Here is a 16,291-nt window from a genome sequence, read left to right on the forward strand (position 1 = left end):
TAAACGACGGCAACACGAAAACAAAATACTTTCAAAATACAAAACGACGTAGACGAAAACCTGAACATGAACTTACTTAACTAAAACGTAAAACTCACGGACAGGAACAGACTACATCAAAAACGAACGAACAACCAAACAGTCCCGTATGGTGCAAAACATAACACAGATACGGAAGACAATCACCCACAAACAAACAGTGAGAACACCCTACCTAAATATGACTCTTAATTAGAGGAAAACGCAAAACACCTGCCTCTAATTAAGAGCCATACCAGGCAACCCAAAACCAACATAGAAACAGAAAACATAGACTGCCCACCCAAAACTCACGCCCTGACCATATACACATACAAAAACAACATAAAACAGGTCAGGAACGTTACACCTATACACTATTCATATATACCGATCAGTTAGATATTTAGATCAGGGATGGGCAACTCCAGTCTTCAGGGGGTCAAAGTAGTGTCACACTTTTTCCCCATACCTAGCAAACACAGGGGATTAAACAAATTGTATTTTAAACTAAAGATCATTATTTGTTGATTACATTCTAGCAGACACTCTTATCCAGAGCAACTAGGGTTAAGTGCCTCATAGAAGGTCACATCAACAGATTTTCCCCCTAGTTGGCTCAGGGATTCGAAACAGCGACCTTTCGGTTACTAACCCAATGCTCTTAACCACTAGGCTTCCTGGAGTCAGGTTAGCTGGAGCTGGGGCAAACGAGTAACACCAATCAGTGCCCCGAGGACTGGCGTTGCTCATCTCTGATTTAAGATGTGACACAGGATGTTTATTGATCTGTTTCTTTAAAATAAAAAATAAGCTAAGCTTGCAGGAGTAATAATTGGTAGCAGATCTGTTCGTGCTGTCACGCAAACTTTTCTGGCTCTAGTTCATGTTGTTTACACTCTTTTGGGGGGATTTATGTCATTATATTTTAATGTTTTTTTTTATTTGACCTTTATTTAATTAGGCAAGTCAGTTAAGAACAAATTCTTATTTTCAATGACGGCCTAGGAACAGTAGGTTAACTGCCTTGTTCAGGGGCAGAACAACAGATTTGTACCTTGTCAGCTCGGGGATTTGAACTTGCAACCTTTCGGTTACTTGCCCCAACTAGGCAAGTTTACCTAGGCAAGCGAGTTAAGAACAAATTCTTATTTACAATGATGGCAGATCTGTATAGAAGCAGCTTTTACTTTATGGTTAATAACAGCTGATGGCGTAGAGGGTTGATTACGGTACTGTTTATGTGGTAGTTTTACACCAAACTAAATGTGCACCAGTTTATGCTCTATGCTAAAACACCGTAGGTGTTTTTCAATGCGCTATATGCTTTTTATATGTAAAGCATTTTTAATGGACATAGAGCATGTAAAAACACCTACACATTTACACTTTAAAATCCACCTGTGCCTGGACCTTGGATTCTTTAAAGCATTGAACACTTTTTTTGTTGGATTGTATGTATCTTGTTTTTCTTATTTAGCAGTCTAATCGGTTTTATACTGGACTCTGCTGTTGTGTTCCCTAAGAGGGGGGTTCATACAGTATGTCAAGAGTCAAAATCCATCTAAATGAATTATCCAAGTTAACTCTGAAAGTCTCTCAACATAAAATGAAGATTCGTAGGTATGATGATACTTCGTGGTCACAGTATCAGGGGTACAGTAGTGCTCTTTCTTGATTCAATTTGAGATCATTATTATTCAGTGAGAGAAGGTTGTTCGATAGAGAGGATGTGCTAAAACTTTGTAATCTCAGAACAATTTTCAGTTTGAACATTCAATATGGCTGTCTTTCTTATTTTCATGAGTTGTCTGATGGATATTGCAAACCTCCCATCAAACCAACACTTAACAGTTCACTACTGTATATAAAAACAAGTCACAGGCACTCTTGATCTTGTTTCTTGTCAATTGTCAACTCTGCAATGTCCTTGTGTCCCACAAATGACTTATCCGCCACCATATCTCAATGCATTACAGTATGTCAGTGAACACTAGTGCCATATGGCCACATGACAACCAGACAGCTGGTTAGGCCGATATGCCCACACATTCTTCTCACTTCTTTCAGTACTTTAGTCTGATTGGCAGTGTCTTTGAAGCATGGAAGAGGGTTGATATGACTAAATACATCCAGGAAGTGTATGATATCATGACGTATAACCCGGCTGTATCCACTGCCAGTTGGACTGTATTAGGAGGACAAAAAAGATTCCCTATTTAGTGCACAACTTTTGACCAGGGCCCTTAGTGGTCTTATTAAAAGACATTCACTATATAGAGAATAGGGTCGTTTTTCAGTCGTACTTGGACTCTGTCGATTAACAGGGACAATCCAATAAATAGACGTCAAAAAACAAAACATACTTTTATTGTATTGTGTATGGAAATGATGATGTGCACAGTGGTCTAATGCACTGCATCTCAGTGCTAGAGGTGTCGCTACAGACCGATAGGGTGGTGCACAATTGTCCCAGAGTTGTCCGGGTTAGGGTTTGGCCGGGGTAGGCCCTCAGTGTAAATAATAATTTGTTCTTAACTGACTTGCCTAGTTAAATAATGGTTAAATAAGTAAACAAAAAAGAGTCAGGACATCCTGTTTTTGTTTCTTTAAAACTAGCAAAGCAACATTTGAATGTGTAAATGAACAATATATACCACAGGAGGTTGGTGACACCTTAAGCGTGAGCCATTCTCCCCTCAGCAGCCTCCACTGATGTATACAGTACCATTCAAAAGTTTGGACACACCTACTCATTCAAGGATTTTTCTTTATTTTACTATTTTCTACATTGTAGAATAATAGTGAAGACATCAAATCTGTGAAATAACACATATAGAATCATGTAGTAACCAAAACAGTGTTAAACAAATATATTTTATATTTGAGATTCTTCAAAGTAGCCACCCCTTGCCTTGATGACAGCTTTGCACACTCTTGGCATTCTCTCAACCAGCTTCACCTGGAATGCTTTTCCAACAGTCTTAAAGGAGTTCCCACATATGGTGAGCACTTGTTGGCTACTTTTCCTTCACTCTACGGTCCAACTCATCCCAAACCATCTCAATTGGGTTGAGGTCAGGTGATTGTGGAGGCCAGGTCATCTGATGCAGCACTCCATCACTCTCTTTCTTGGTCAAATAGCCCTTACACAGCCTGGAGGTGTGTTTTGGGTCATTGTCCCGTTGAAAAACAAATGACAGTACCACTAAGCGCAAACCAGATGGGATGGAATATCGCTGCAGAATGCTTTGGTAGCCATGCTGGTTAAGTGTGACTTGAATTCTAAATAAATCACAGACAGTGTCACCAGCAAAGCACCCCCACACCATCACACCTCTTCCTCCATGCTTCACGGTGGGAACCGCACATACAGAGATCATTCGTTCACCTACTCTGCGTCTCACAAAGACACAGCTGTTGGAACAAAAAATCTCAAATTTGGACACATCAGACCAAAGGACATTTTCCACCGGTCTAATGTCCATTGCTCATGTTTCTTGGCCCGAGTAAGTCTCTTCTTATTATTGTTGTCCTTTAGTAGTGGTTTCTTTGCAGCAATTCGACCATGAAGGCCTGATTCATGCAGTCTCCTCGGAACAGTTGATGTTGAGATGTCTGTTACTTGAACTCTGAGAAGCATTTATTTGGGGATTCATTTCTGAGGTACAGTTAACTCTAATGAACTTATCCTCTGCAGCAGAGGTAACTCTGGGTCTTCCTATCATGTGGCGGTCCTCATGAGAGCCAGTTTCATCATAGCGCTTGATGATTTTTGCGACTGCACTTGAAGAAACTTTAAAAGTTCTTGACATTTTCCTGATTGACTAACCTTCATGTCGTAAAGTAATGATGGACTGTCGTTTCTCTTTGCTTATTTTTATCTAACCAGGTAAGTTGACTGAGAACACATTCTCACTTACAGCAACAACCTGGGGAATAGTTACAGGGGAGAGATGAATAAACCAATCGTAAACTGGGGATGATTAGGTGACCGTATTATTGCCAGATTGGGAATTTAGCCAGGACACCAGGGTTAACACCCTTACTCTTACAATAAGTGCCATGGGATCTTTTGTGACTACAGAGAGTCAGGACACCCATTTAACATCCCAGCAGAAAGACAGCACCCTACACAGGGCAATGTCCCCAATTACTGCCCTGAGGCATTGGGATATTTTTTTAGACCAGAGGAAAGTGTGCCTCATACTAGCCCTCCAACACCACTTCCAGCAGCATCTGGTCTCCCATCCAGGGACTGACCAGGACCGACCTAGCTTAGCTTCAGAAGCAAGCCAGCAGTGGGATGGATGCAGGGTGGTATGCTGCTGGCGTGCAGGATGGTATGCTGCTATTTGAGCTGTTCTTGCCATAATATGGTCTTTTACCAAGTAGGGCTATCTTCTGTATACCACCCCTACCTCATCACAACACAACTTATTGGCTCGAACGCATTAAGAAGGAAAGAAATTCCACAAATTAACTTTTATCAAGGCACACCTGTTAATTGAAATGCACCTCATGAAGCTGGTTGAGAGAATGCCAAGAGTGTGCAAAGTTGTCATGAAGACAAAGTGTGGCTACTTTGAAGAATCTCAAATATAAAGTATATTTTGAGTTGTTTAACACTTTTTTGGTTACTACATGATTCCATATGTGTTATTTCATTGTTTTGATGTCTTCACTATTATTCTACCACGTAGGAAATAGTAAAAATAAAGAAAACCTTGAATGAGTAGGTGTGTCCAAACATTTGACTGGTACTGTACATATATACATAATGGTAATAACACTGCTGCCATAACTGTCCTGTGTATAGTTAGGGAGACTGCTGCTTCTGCCACTAGCTGTAAATTATGTATGATGAGTTTTTCTGCGGACAGTATTACAAATTGCACCTTGAAATGGGCAGGCAATGTTCCGCGGCCACTTTCCGTGTGTGTATGTGCGTGTGTTGCGTGAACATGCGCTTGCACCGGCTTACCTCCTTGTGTGTGTGCGCGTGTGCCTCTCCCTGTTCGTGTTTGTCGGTGTGTGAGACCAGTGTACTCCTGTTTGGAAGGGAAAAAGGCAAAGTACCTTGGGTCAGGGTTAATGATGTCATTGATCATTCTCAGTGGCCATTGTTTTTTAGGTTACTTTGTACCTCCCGTTCCTCCGAGTCGCCAATCAGACCAGCTAATCTTTATTCTCTCTGCTGAATTGGCTCGTTTTCCCCCAGACGAAGGTCAGCTTGAATGTTGGCGGACATAAAACACCAACAATAGGATAGAAAACAAGCTAAACAAGTAAAACATGTGCAGGGTGTTTTATCAACAGCAAAAAACTAATTATCTTGATGTCTTCAAGTGTAGGCTTATCTCCCTGGCTTGGCATCCCTGACTGGGAGAGCTGGGTTTGTGAAAGTTCCCCATTAAAATACTGTAGACAATAACAAAAAGAGGAGGGTCCGCAATCTGGATCTCTGAACTGTTAATTTGACTAACAAAAAAAAAAGGAAAAAAAAAAGGGACATATTTTAGAGACTTTATTTTGCCTCTCCCAGCACACATGATGCCATTATCCCTCAGTGTTAGATGAACCAGAGAGTATAGCCCTGTCTTGTCCCTCTTGTGAAATCATGTTCCTTGTTTGTGAAGGTGGGGGTTAGAAAGGTAATGAATTGTTTGCTCACCATCGTGTCCCTTAATTGTATAGATCATTTCTATCTGGCTGCTCGGCGTGCTTGCTATAAGTTACGCCATGCACCCAGCAGGGAGAGCCAAGGCTCTTCATTTAGTAAGCAGTAATTGAGCTGTCAGTCCATGGAACACAGGCATGCCTAGATCTACGTCACCTAGATAGAATACAGATTCTGTTTCACTGAGGCCTAGCTGACACTGTCCGCCCCCAAATCTCAATGGTTACAAATCCCATTTCTATGTCCATACGTTGTTGTCACGGTGTACATGTGGAGACGGACACCCTGAAGCACACTGAAGGATGGAGGGACTAGCTAGTGAGACTGACTTTGAGGACTTTTTAATACCACTCTTAGGCCATACTGCTTATGTTGTGTTGACTACAGTGACAGTGACAGAGATAGAGGTCAAAAAGAGAAATAAATTGAGAGAGAGAAAGTGACAAACAGATTGAGATAGTGAACGAGAGAGAAAGAGAGATGGAAAGGGAGACAAATAGAGAGTCAAAGATGGAGACAAAATACACAGGGAGTGAGGGAGGTAAAGGGCTCATGCCTTTATTACTTGGCCACTACTGTGGTTCAGTGAGACAGGAGTGGGTGTGAGGTGTTAGTGTGTAATCGGGTGTGTAAGCACCATGTTACCAGACACTGTGTGAGGTCTGTGTCTCTGTCTCCGGGGCCCTGCAGGCTATCAGGCCAGCTGCCTTCACCACTGGGTGAGATCTCTGTCTACTATCAGGCCAGGTGCCTTCACCACTGGGTGAGATCTCTGTCTACTATCAGGCCAGCTGCCTTTACCACTGGGTGAGATCTCTGTCTACTATCAGACCAGCTGCCTTCACCACTGGGTGAGATCTCTGTCTACTATCAGACCAGCTGCCTTCACCACTGGGTGAGATCTCTGTCTACTATCAGGCCAGCTGCCTTTACCACTGGGTGAGACCTCTGTCTACTATCAGGCCAGCTGCCTTCACCACTGGGTTCCAGGAGCACTGAGGACAAGACTCCCCGTGGTGGAGACATACACGGACACATCAACAGACACATGCTTAAACAGAGACACACACAAAATCATACACACACAGATTCACCTCTCTCTGTCTCTCTCTCTCTCTCTCTCTCTCACACACACACACACACACACACACACACACACACACACACACACACACACAAACACACACACACACACACACACACACACACACACACACACACACACACACACACACACACACACACACACACACACACACACACACACACACACACACACATACATACAAACAAAAACAATAAACAAACATGCAGACACAAAGAAACATGCAGACATACTTACAAAGTCAATTTAAATAAATGAATTAGGCCATAATTTCACATGACTGGGAACATGGTTGGGGAGTAACGGATTACATGTAATCTGTTACATGTAAGGGATTACAAAAAAACAGTAACTGGAATCTGTTACGTTACCAGCAAAAATTATTTTTTGACACTTCTCTGTTTTCTCAATGACATTTAAATCAGCATTGAAAAAAATAGCAATTTTAAGTTTGTTTCACCTAAGCGAGTCTGACCACAAGTCAGAGACCACTATGATGACACACAAAATGTGTTTGATCAAGAGCAAGAATAGGCTTTTGTAGGCTACAGTCTAAGCTATGTCTTCCAATGGTGTGACTCCTTTCGGCATCCGAAGATTATCCAACATGAATAAACGCTTGGAGGTAAGGATGACAGCAGTGGTGTAGTCTACAGCGATACGGATATGAATTGATGTAAATCACACTGCCGCGCTCTCATTTAGCTATTTGCGCCTTCCGGATTGTGGTTGTTATGGATGGCTGTTCTCAAATCCAAATGGACAAATGCTCAAAATCGCACACTTTTGATATAATTAAAGGGGCAATCTGTAGTTCCTAGATCCATTTTGGACTTATAAATTATATATACAGTATATATACACTACCGTTCAAAAGTTTGGGGACACTTAGAAATGTCCTTGTTTTTGAAAGAAAAGCTAATTTTTTGTCCACTAAAATAACATCAAATTGATCAGAAACACAGTGTAGACTTTGTTAACGTTGTAAATGACTATTGTAGCTGGAAACGTCTGATTTTTAATGGAATATCTACATAGGCGTACGGAGGCCCATTATCAGCAACCATCACTCCTGTGTTCCAATGGCACAGTGTGTTAGCTAATCCAAGTTTATAATTTTAAAAGACTAATTGATCATTAGAAAACCCTTTTGCAATTATGTTAGCGCAGCTGGAAACTGTTGTGCTAATTAAAGAAGCAATAAAACTGGCCTTTAGACTAGTTGAGTATCTGGAGCGTCAGCATTTGTGGGTTCGATTACAGGCTCAAAATGGCGTGAAACAAATAACTTTCTTCTGAAACTCGTCAGTCTATTCTTGTTCTGAGAAATGAAGGATTTTCCATGCGAGAAATTGCCAAGAAACTGAAGATCTCGTTCAATGCTGTGTACTACTCCTTCACAGAACAGCGTAAACTGTCTTTAACCAGAATAGAAAGAGTAGTGGGAGGCCCTGGTGCACAACTGAGCAAGAGGACAAGTACATTAGAGTCTCTAGTTTGTGAAACAGACGCCTCACAAGTCCTCAACTGGCAGCTTCATTAAATAGTACCCGCAAAACACCAGTCTCAACATCAACAGTGAAGCGGCGACTCCGGGATGCTGGCCTTCTAGGCAGAGTTGCAAATTAAAAGCCATATCTCAGACTGGCCAATAAAAAGAAAAGATTAAGATGGGCAAAATAACATCTATTTTATCACTTCTTTAATCAGCTCCGATACTGTTGTTGGGAGAGAGGGAACAGAGACAAGCAAACACACATATACAGGCACATGCACGTACACACACACACACACACACACACACACACACACACACACACACACACACACACACACACACACACACACACACACACACACACACACACACACACACACACACACACACACACACACACACACACACACACACATTACATACTGTATAAACACATGAAGTATAGGCCTATCTGTGCACATTAAACAGTAATTAAAAACAGATTCCCACTAGGACCATGTGATATTGGAATATGGGGCTTTTTAACACAACAAAGCCAAATACTGTAAATGAACTGAAAGTATTGATGTACCGCTAATGTGTGTGGACGTCGGGCCCTCATACCACCCTCATGGAGTCTGTTTCTGACCGTTTGAGCAGACACATGCACATTTGTGGCCTGCTGGAGGTCATTTTGCAGGGCGCTGGCAGTGCACCTCCTTGCACAAAGGTGGAGGTAGCGGTCCTGCTGCTGGGTTGTTGCCCTCCTACGGCCTCCTCCACGTCTCCTGATGTACTGGCCTGTCTCCTGGTAGCGCCTGCATGCTCTGGACACTACGCTGACAGACACAGCAAACCTTTTTGCCACAGTTCGCCTTGATGTGCCATCCTGGATGAACTGCACTACCTGAGCCACTTGTGTGGGTTGTAGACTCCGTCTCATGCTACCACTAGAGTGAGAGCACCGCCAGCATTCAAATGTGACCAAAACATCAGCCAGGAAGCATAGGAACTGAGAAGTGGTCTGTGGTCACCACCTGCAAAATCACTCCTGTTTTGGGGGGTGTCTTGCTAATTGCCTATAATTTCCACCTTTTGTCTATTCCATTTGCACAACAGCATGTGAAATTTATTGTCAATCAGTGTTGCTTCCTAAGTGGACAGTTTGATTTCACAGAAGTGTGATTGACTTGGAGTTACATTGTGTTGTTTAAGTGTTCCCTTTATTTTTTTGAGCAGTGTATTTTTATTTTTATGAAATTCACTGAGGAGGATGGCCCTCACTTCTTCCTCTGAGGAGCCTCCACTGTTAGAGTGAAGGCCATTTGTTTGTTTTGCTCCTACTTTTTACCGCCCACACACACACACACACACCTGCCTGCATACACACACCTGCATACACACACCTGCATACACACAACAAAGCCAACTACTGTAAATTAACTGAAAGTATTGATGTACCGCTAATGTGTGTTATTGAACTACAAACATCTTATACCTCAAAATACATCTGCAAGTAATCTCATCTTTGATTTTCCTACACAGTAAAAAAAAAAAAAGCCTGGTTTGAAAGGCCTTCGATTTGTTTGAAGCTCAAACTCGGGGCTTGGTTGAGATAATCTGATATCATTCAGAGGAAATGGTTCCAGAAACTATTCACCCTGTTGAGATGAACACAAACACGATCCAAAGGGGAAAATTGCAACTCACACTCAAGAAATTGTATGATATTCTGAAATGGACATGTTTCCCACTACACATTACAGAGAAATAAGCCATAACATAAAAGGTAAAAAGTCATTGTTTTCTCGTTGGCATCTCTTAGCTCTCTTCAAATAGAATACCACCTCCACTGCCACCATCACAGTTGAAATCATCAGGGCCCGTATTTATAAAGAGTCTCAGAGTAGGAGTGCTGATCTAGGGCTCCCGTGTGGCACAGCAATCTAAGGCACTGCATCTCAGTGATAGAGGTGTCACTACAGGCCCTGGTTTGATTCCAGGCTGTATCAGGCTTCTTTAATCAGCACAACAGTTTTCAGCTGTGCTAACACAATTGCAAAAGGGTTTTCTAATGATAAATTAGCCTTTTAAAATGTTAAACTTGGATTAGCTAACACAACGTACCATTGGAACACAGGAGTGATGTTTGCTGATAATGGGCCTCTGTACGCCTGAAAAATCAGCTGTTTCCAGCTACAATAGTCATTTACAACATTAGCAATGTCTACACTGTATTTCTGATCAATTTGATGTTATTTTAATGGACAAAAAATGTGTTATCTTTCAAAAACAAGGACATTTCTAAGTGACCCCAAACTCTTGAATGGTATTGTATGTGTATATATATATATCCATTGATTATTGAAGAATATGAGCTTAGTTCAACTGTTACACTCCATGAGAACCTAAAATATAAGCTTGTTTTTCTCCAATGTTTGTTAACATTGTAAATGTAAACACACACTGTATAGACTCATAACATGGTTAAAACAATATTTTTGATATCAATGTTACTATCCATAGCTATGTCTATTAATCTGAGAGTGAGTACATTTCTCCAGGCCAATCCCTCAGTTTGTTTTACCAAAACAGGCAGGGTGTGGGTTTTGATATTGTTTCATCTGTGGATGTGCCCTTTAAATAGCTGCATATTATCAAGATATCCAAGTGTCACCAACACAAAGGTGAACAATAGTCATTTTGCGCTTGCAGCATATGGCATTCATTTTTCACATGTAAATAGCACTTTTCAGTACTGCTCAAAGCCATTCCATGAGCTTAGCATTTATTTTTCAGCTTGAATCAACGAGCCCAATCAGTCCTCCATGACAACAAATCATAAACAACAGAGTAGGACTGGCTAATCTAATCAATCCTTAGTTTTGGGGTCATGCTCAGGCAAAACAATTTGGATAATCTATACTTTCATATTTCAAAGTCCTATTCTTGAAGATCAAGGGGTATGAAATATATTGGAATGACCGGAATTATGATAGATTTTGTTTTTTAATGTAAATATATAATTTAATCATATTATTAAACAGTATGTAGTAGCAAGCGATGGGTTAGAAGAAGTCTACATAACCAACCCATAAAGTAAAATCTAACATCCATATATGGCCAGATATGTAAACTTTAACATTGATTTATCCTGCAATATATGCTGTTCAATTGGTAACAATTGTCTTCTTCTAATGCCTCTTATGGGGAAAGTAATCTACATGTAATCAGATTACGTTACTGAGTTTGGGTAATCCAAAAGTTACGTTACTGATTACAGTTTTGGACAGGTAATTAGTAACTGTAACGGATTACATTTAGAAAGTAACCTACCCAACCCTGACTCGGGAATACAGATATGCATCTGTTGGTCACAGATACCTTAAAAGAAATGGGCCTCACAATGGGCCAAAGAATCTCATCATGGTATTTCTGTGAATTCTAATTGCCATCGATAATATGAAATTGTGTTCATGGTCCGTAGCTTATGTCTGCCCATACCATAACCCCGCTGTCACCATGGGGCACACTGTTCACAAAGTTGACATCAGCAAAACGCTCACCCACACGACACCATACACGTGGTCTGCGGTTGTGAGGCCTGTTGGACATACTGCCAAATTCTCTAAAACAATGTTGGAGGTGTCTTATGGTAGAGAAATGAACATTTAATTCTCTGGCAACAGCTCTGGTGGACATTCCTCCAGTCAGCATGCCAATTGCCATGCTCCCTCAACACTTGAGTTATCTGTGGCCTTGTGTTATGTGACAAAAAGGCACATTTTAGAGTGGCCTTATATTGTCCCCAGCACAAGGTGCACATGTGTAATGATTATGCTGTTTAATCAGCTTCTTGATAAGCCACAACTGTCAGGTGGATGGATTATCTTGGCAAAAGAGAAATGCTCACTAACAGGGATGTAAACAAATTAGTGCACAAAATGTGAGAGAAATAAGCTTTTTGTGCGTATGGAAAATTACAGGGATCTTTTATTTCAGCTCATCAAACATGGGACCAACACTTTACATGAGAGAGAAAAAAAAAAAGAGTCCCCCCATCCAGCTGGGGCTGAGTTCACAAACCTGTTCTACTAACACACTGAAGCCTCAGGACCAGAACATCCAATCAATCAGAATAAACCAAATTACAACACAGTCAAAAGTCAAAACAAAACTACATTGCTTATTGGGAAGCACAAACACAAAGCAAAATGCAGTGCTATCTGGCCCTAAATCGACAGTACACCGTGGCTAAATATTTCACCATGGTTACTGATCAAAACCTTAGAAAAACCTTGACAAAGTACAGGCTCAGTGAGCACAGCCTTGCCATTGAGAAGGGTAGACACAGGAAAACCTGGCTCCCTGTAGAGGAAAGGCTGTGCAACCACTGCACAACAGCAGAACCTGAGACAGAGCTGCATTTCCTGACAAAATGTAAAAAATATAAAACAATTAGAGAGTGTCATTTTCCCAAATTTGAAACCCTTATTCAAGGTTTCAAAGACCTCTCTGATGAGGATAGGCTTCCCGTCCTGTTGTGGGAGGACGCAAAGAGCTGTGGGTTGGCAGCGCACTACATTGCTGCCTGCCATAAGTTGAGGGACAGTGTCTGACAGACCAATCAACCTGTACATGTACTCTACTGTATGCTTATTGTTATTGTTGAATGTATGGTTATTTTGACCCTTGGTTATGGTTGTTACTGTCACGTTGACAATTTTGATTCTCATTTTTATATTGTAAATATCCAAAATAAGCTTTGGCAATATGTACATTGTTACGTCATGCCAATAAAGCGAATTGAATTGAATTGAATTGAGAGAGAGAGAGAGAGAGAGAGAGAGAGAGAGAGAGAGAGAGAGAGAGAGAGAGAGAGAGAGAGAGAGAGAGAGAGACACACACACACACACACACACATACCACATTCCACAGCACCATAGAATAAATCCCCTGATTCCCACCTCCCTCCCTGAGCCCATTGTGTATGTTTGTTCTCTGTGTTTGTGTCACAATCCCCCGATCCCGTCACACCTCCACCCACCTCTCCTCCCCTCCCTTCCTCTACGGCACTTTCTTTCTCGCCGTGGTACCCTGACCTTTAGCTGGCCACTAAATCACTGGCTGGCTGTCACCCACATGTCTGTTTGTTCCTGCGGCTAAAGGCTGTACAAACTAATTAAGGAAGATGCCACTTGAAATCATGCAGAAAATTGCCTAGATCTATATTTTCAGGACAGCCCAAGGGTACGCAGAGTTAATCATGAATTTCAATTTAACTATTCATTGGTGCTCTGTTTTCTCTCTCTCTCTCTCTCTCTATCGAGGGCTCTGTCTGTATCTCTTTCTCTCTCTCTTTTTCGGTGCGGATCTGTTATTGCTCTCCCAAGATGAGATTGTAATAGGAAGTGTGTTGCGTTTATTTAAAAAATGAAGACTAATTAGCAAAGTCATATTGAGAAGAAGAAATCTTATTCCCCTTACAGACACACAATGGGAATGTCATTGCTCTCATAGCTAAGGCTGATGAGATAGTTGATCGACTCCATGTCTATTATTTCCTGTATTTTAAACATTAGTGTGGGGATTGGATGATTAAAGAGCCCGGTGACATTTGTTTTATTGTAGCTCACCAGCTCAAGGATATTACATAACCTCCAAAGTGACAGTCGTTCACATCTCTTATTATGAGGACGACTCAGACGCTATAAATACCCAGAAAAGACATTCTCTGCTTACTCATTGGCTTGTAGTATTACTGAAACACTTCCTCATCTCTCCTGGGTTAATCCTATTGAAATAGAATGAATCATGTTAATAAAGCAGAGACTGAATGGGACACGTTCTACTTTTACTTCCTGCTTTAATCCTATGAGTACACTCAAAATAGCTGCTAGTCCACACATTATGGCATCATTGACTTGAATGGGGAGGCCCATTTTACTCATTGTAGTTATGTGGTTGATACAGGAAGTACTCCATGTCTGGCCCTGGATGTCAAATCTATGTTTGAAATTCAATGGAATGTGCCATAGCAATGGTAACAAAGTACCTACAAACTACTGCCCACACAGGGGAAACATCTACCAGTGAAGGAGTCTACCTGGTAGATGAAGTAGCAGTAGTGGTATTTGATATTACCCAAAACCATGTTATGACTTTATCTGAACTCTTGTGTAAATGGACCCCAATGTAAGGTTTCTTGAATTAACCCAAGTGCTTTAAAGTTTGTGCGTCATGTGTGACCGTATAGTGCACTGTATTCAAGGCTACTTGTGTAAAGGCAGTCATTGTTGTTCTCCCCCTTAGACGAGGAGGAGCATGGATAGGACCAAGATGCAGATTGAGGGAAATAAGCCATCTTTTAATGACAACAGCAAAACAAGACACTACAAAACTACAAAACAACAAATGTGACTAACCTTCAACCGTCCTGTGAGGACACAGGAACAAACACCCACCAAACCCCAGTGAAACCCTGGCTGCCTTAGTATGACTCTCAATTAGAGACAAACGACACACACCTGTCTCTAATTGAGAATCATACCAGGCCGAACACAAAAACCAACCTAGAAATAAAAAACATAGACTGCCCACCCAAAACACACGCCCTGACCATAAACACATACAAAACCAACATAAAACAGGTCAGGACCGTTACAACTTGTGATGCCGTTGGTCTCAATGTGCCAGTGACTTTCTGAGCAGACCAGCAGTGTGTGGATTATACCTGAGGGGTCTACAGAGTCATCAGTGTTGCCACCTTGCTCATACAGAAATAATGACTTATTTATTTTCAAAAGCAATCAAGATGTCAGAGACTGATAAAACCTGCTGTCTATAGTATGTAATAGGAAGGTTATGGGCCCTGTTTAAAAGTAGTGCACTAAATAGGGAATAGGGTGCCATTTGAGACTCAACCAGAGCCTTGTCTTCCCCCATCACAACATTGTCACGTTGGCATCGTCGCTGATGAACGGCACCAATAAGAAAGACTTTATAGTCATAGTACTGTCCTGTTCCAGATTAATATTCCTGAAACTTTTATTTAGCCTGTGTTAGCCGCAAGCCCAGTAATCTTTGATAGCTGTCAGTGCATTTGGAAGACAGGCAGGACAGACGGGACACAGACAAGCCGTGTCTGTATTTAACAAATAATGACTGGTGTTTCTCCATAAAGATAATGAATAAGGCCTTGGTGTTTTTCTTTCGTTTGCACGGAGTTTAACTTGTTCAGCTGTCATGAAATTAGTCATCTGAGTATAAAATGATATTGCAAATTCATGACAACTAAAACCCTGGCCTTAAATGACTTGTTCTGGTTCAGATAGCAGCAGGCTCTATAGAGAATATGTTGAAGTATAATTATGAGTTGAATATAGCTCAAGCAACGGGGCCCTGGTGTCTTGACTATATCTCATTAATACGAGCATTCAATGTGAGCTCAAAACAGCTAAAGCGACTACCTACACATGCACGTAGGCACACACACACAGCATTTGGCAAAATCTGTCTCCAATTAACCACAACTTTTGTGTTTGTCAGGTTGCTAAATGTCAGGCTCCAAATGAATAACCTTCCTTAATTTCTTTATTTTTCTCTTTCTCTTTCATTTCCTTTCACAGTGAAAACATGCGGCTCTAACCTTCAAGGTCCTTCTGGTACGTTCACTTCGCCCAACTTCCCCATCCAGTATGAGTCCAACGCTCAGTGTGTCTGGATTCTCACCGCCACCAACCCCAACAAGGTAGGCCAGACTTTACTACCGTTCTGTCCATCCACTGTCACACTGCTGAGAGAGTGAGAGAGAGTGAGAGAGTGAGAGAGTGAGAGAGTGAGAGTGAGTGAGTGTGAGTGAGTGTGAGTGAGAGTGAGTGAGAGTGAGAGTGAGTGAGAGTGAGTGAGGGTGAGTGAGAGTGAGTGAAAGTGAGTGAGTGAGAGTGAGTGAGTGAGAGAGAGTGAGTGAGTGAGAGTGAGTGAGTGAGAGTGAGTGAGTGAGTGTGAGTGA

At 41.5% G+C, this 16,291-nt stretch overlaps 1 protein-coding gene across 5 annotated transcripts in view; it reads left to right on the plus strand.

Annotated features, from left to right (window-relative positions):
- Positions 1-16,291, plus strand: part of LOC129830971 (CUB and sushi domain-containing protein 3-like) — a 759,188-nt gene that overhangs the window by 354,127 nt on the left and 388,770 nt on the right. For all 5 annotated transcript variants that reach the window (XM_055893871.1, XM_055893869.1, XM_055893870.1 and 2 more), the window contains exon 10: positions 15,909-16,030. In XM_055893871.1, the coding sequence (XP_055749846.1) occupies positions 15,909-16,030 (122 nt within the window). The remainder of the gene's footprint in view (positions 1-15,908; positions 16,031-16,291) is intronic.

This window comes from Salvelinus fontinalis, chromosome 32 (genome assembly GCF_029448725.1).
Source record: "Salvelinus fontinalis isolate EN_2023a chromosome 32, ASM2944872v1, whole genome shotgun sequence".
NCBI lineage: Eukaryota > Metazoa > Chordata > Actinopteri > Salmoniformes > Salmonidae > Salvelinus > Salvelinus fontinalis.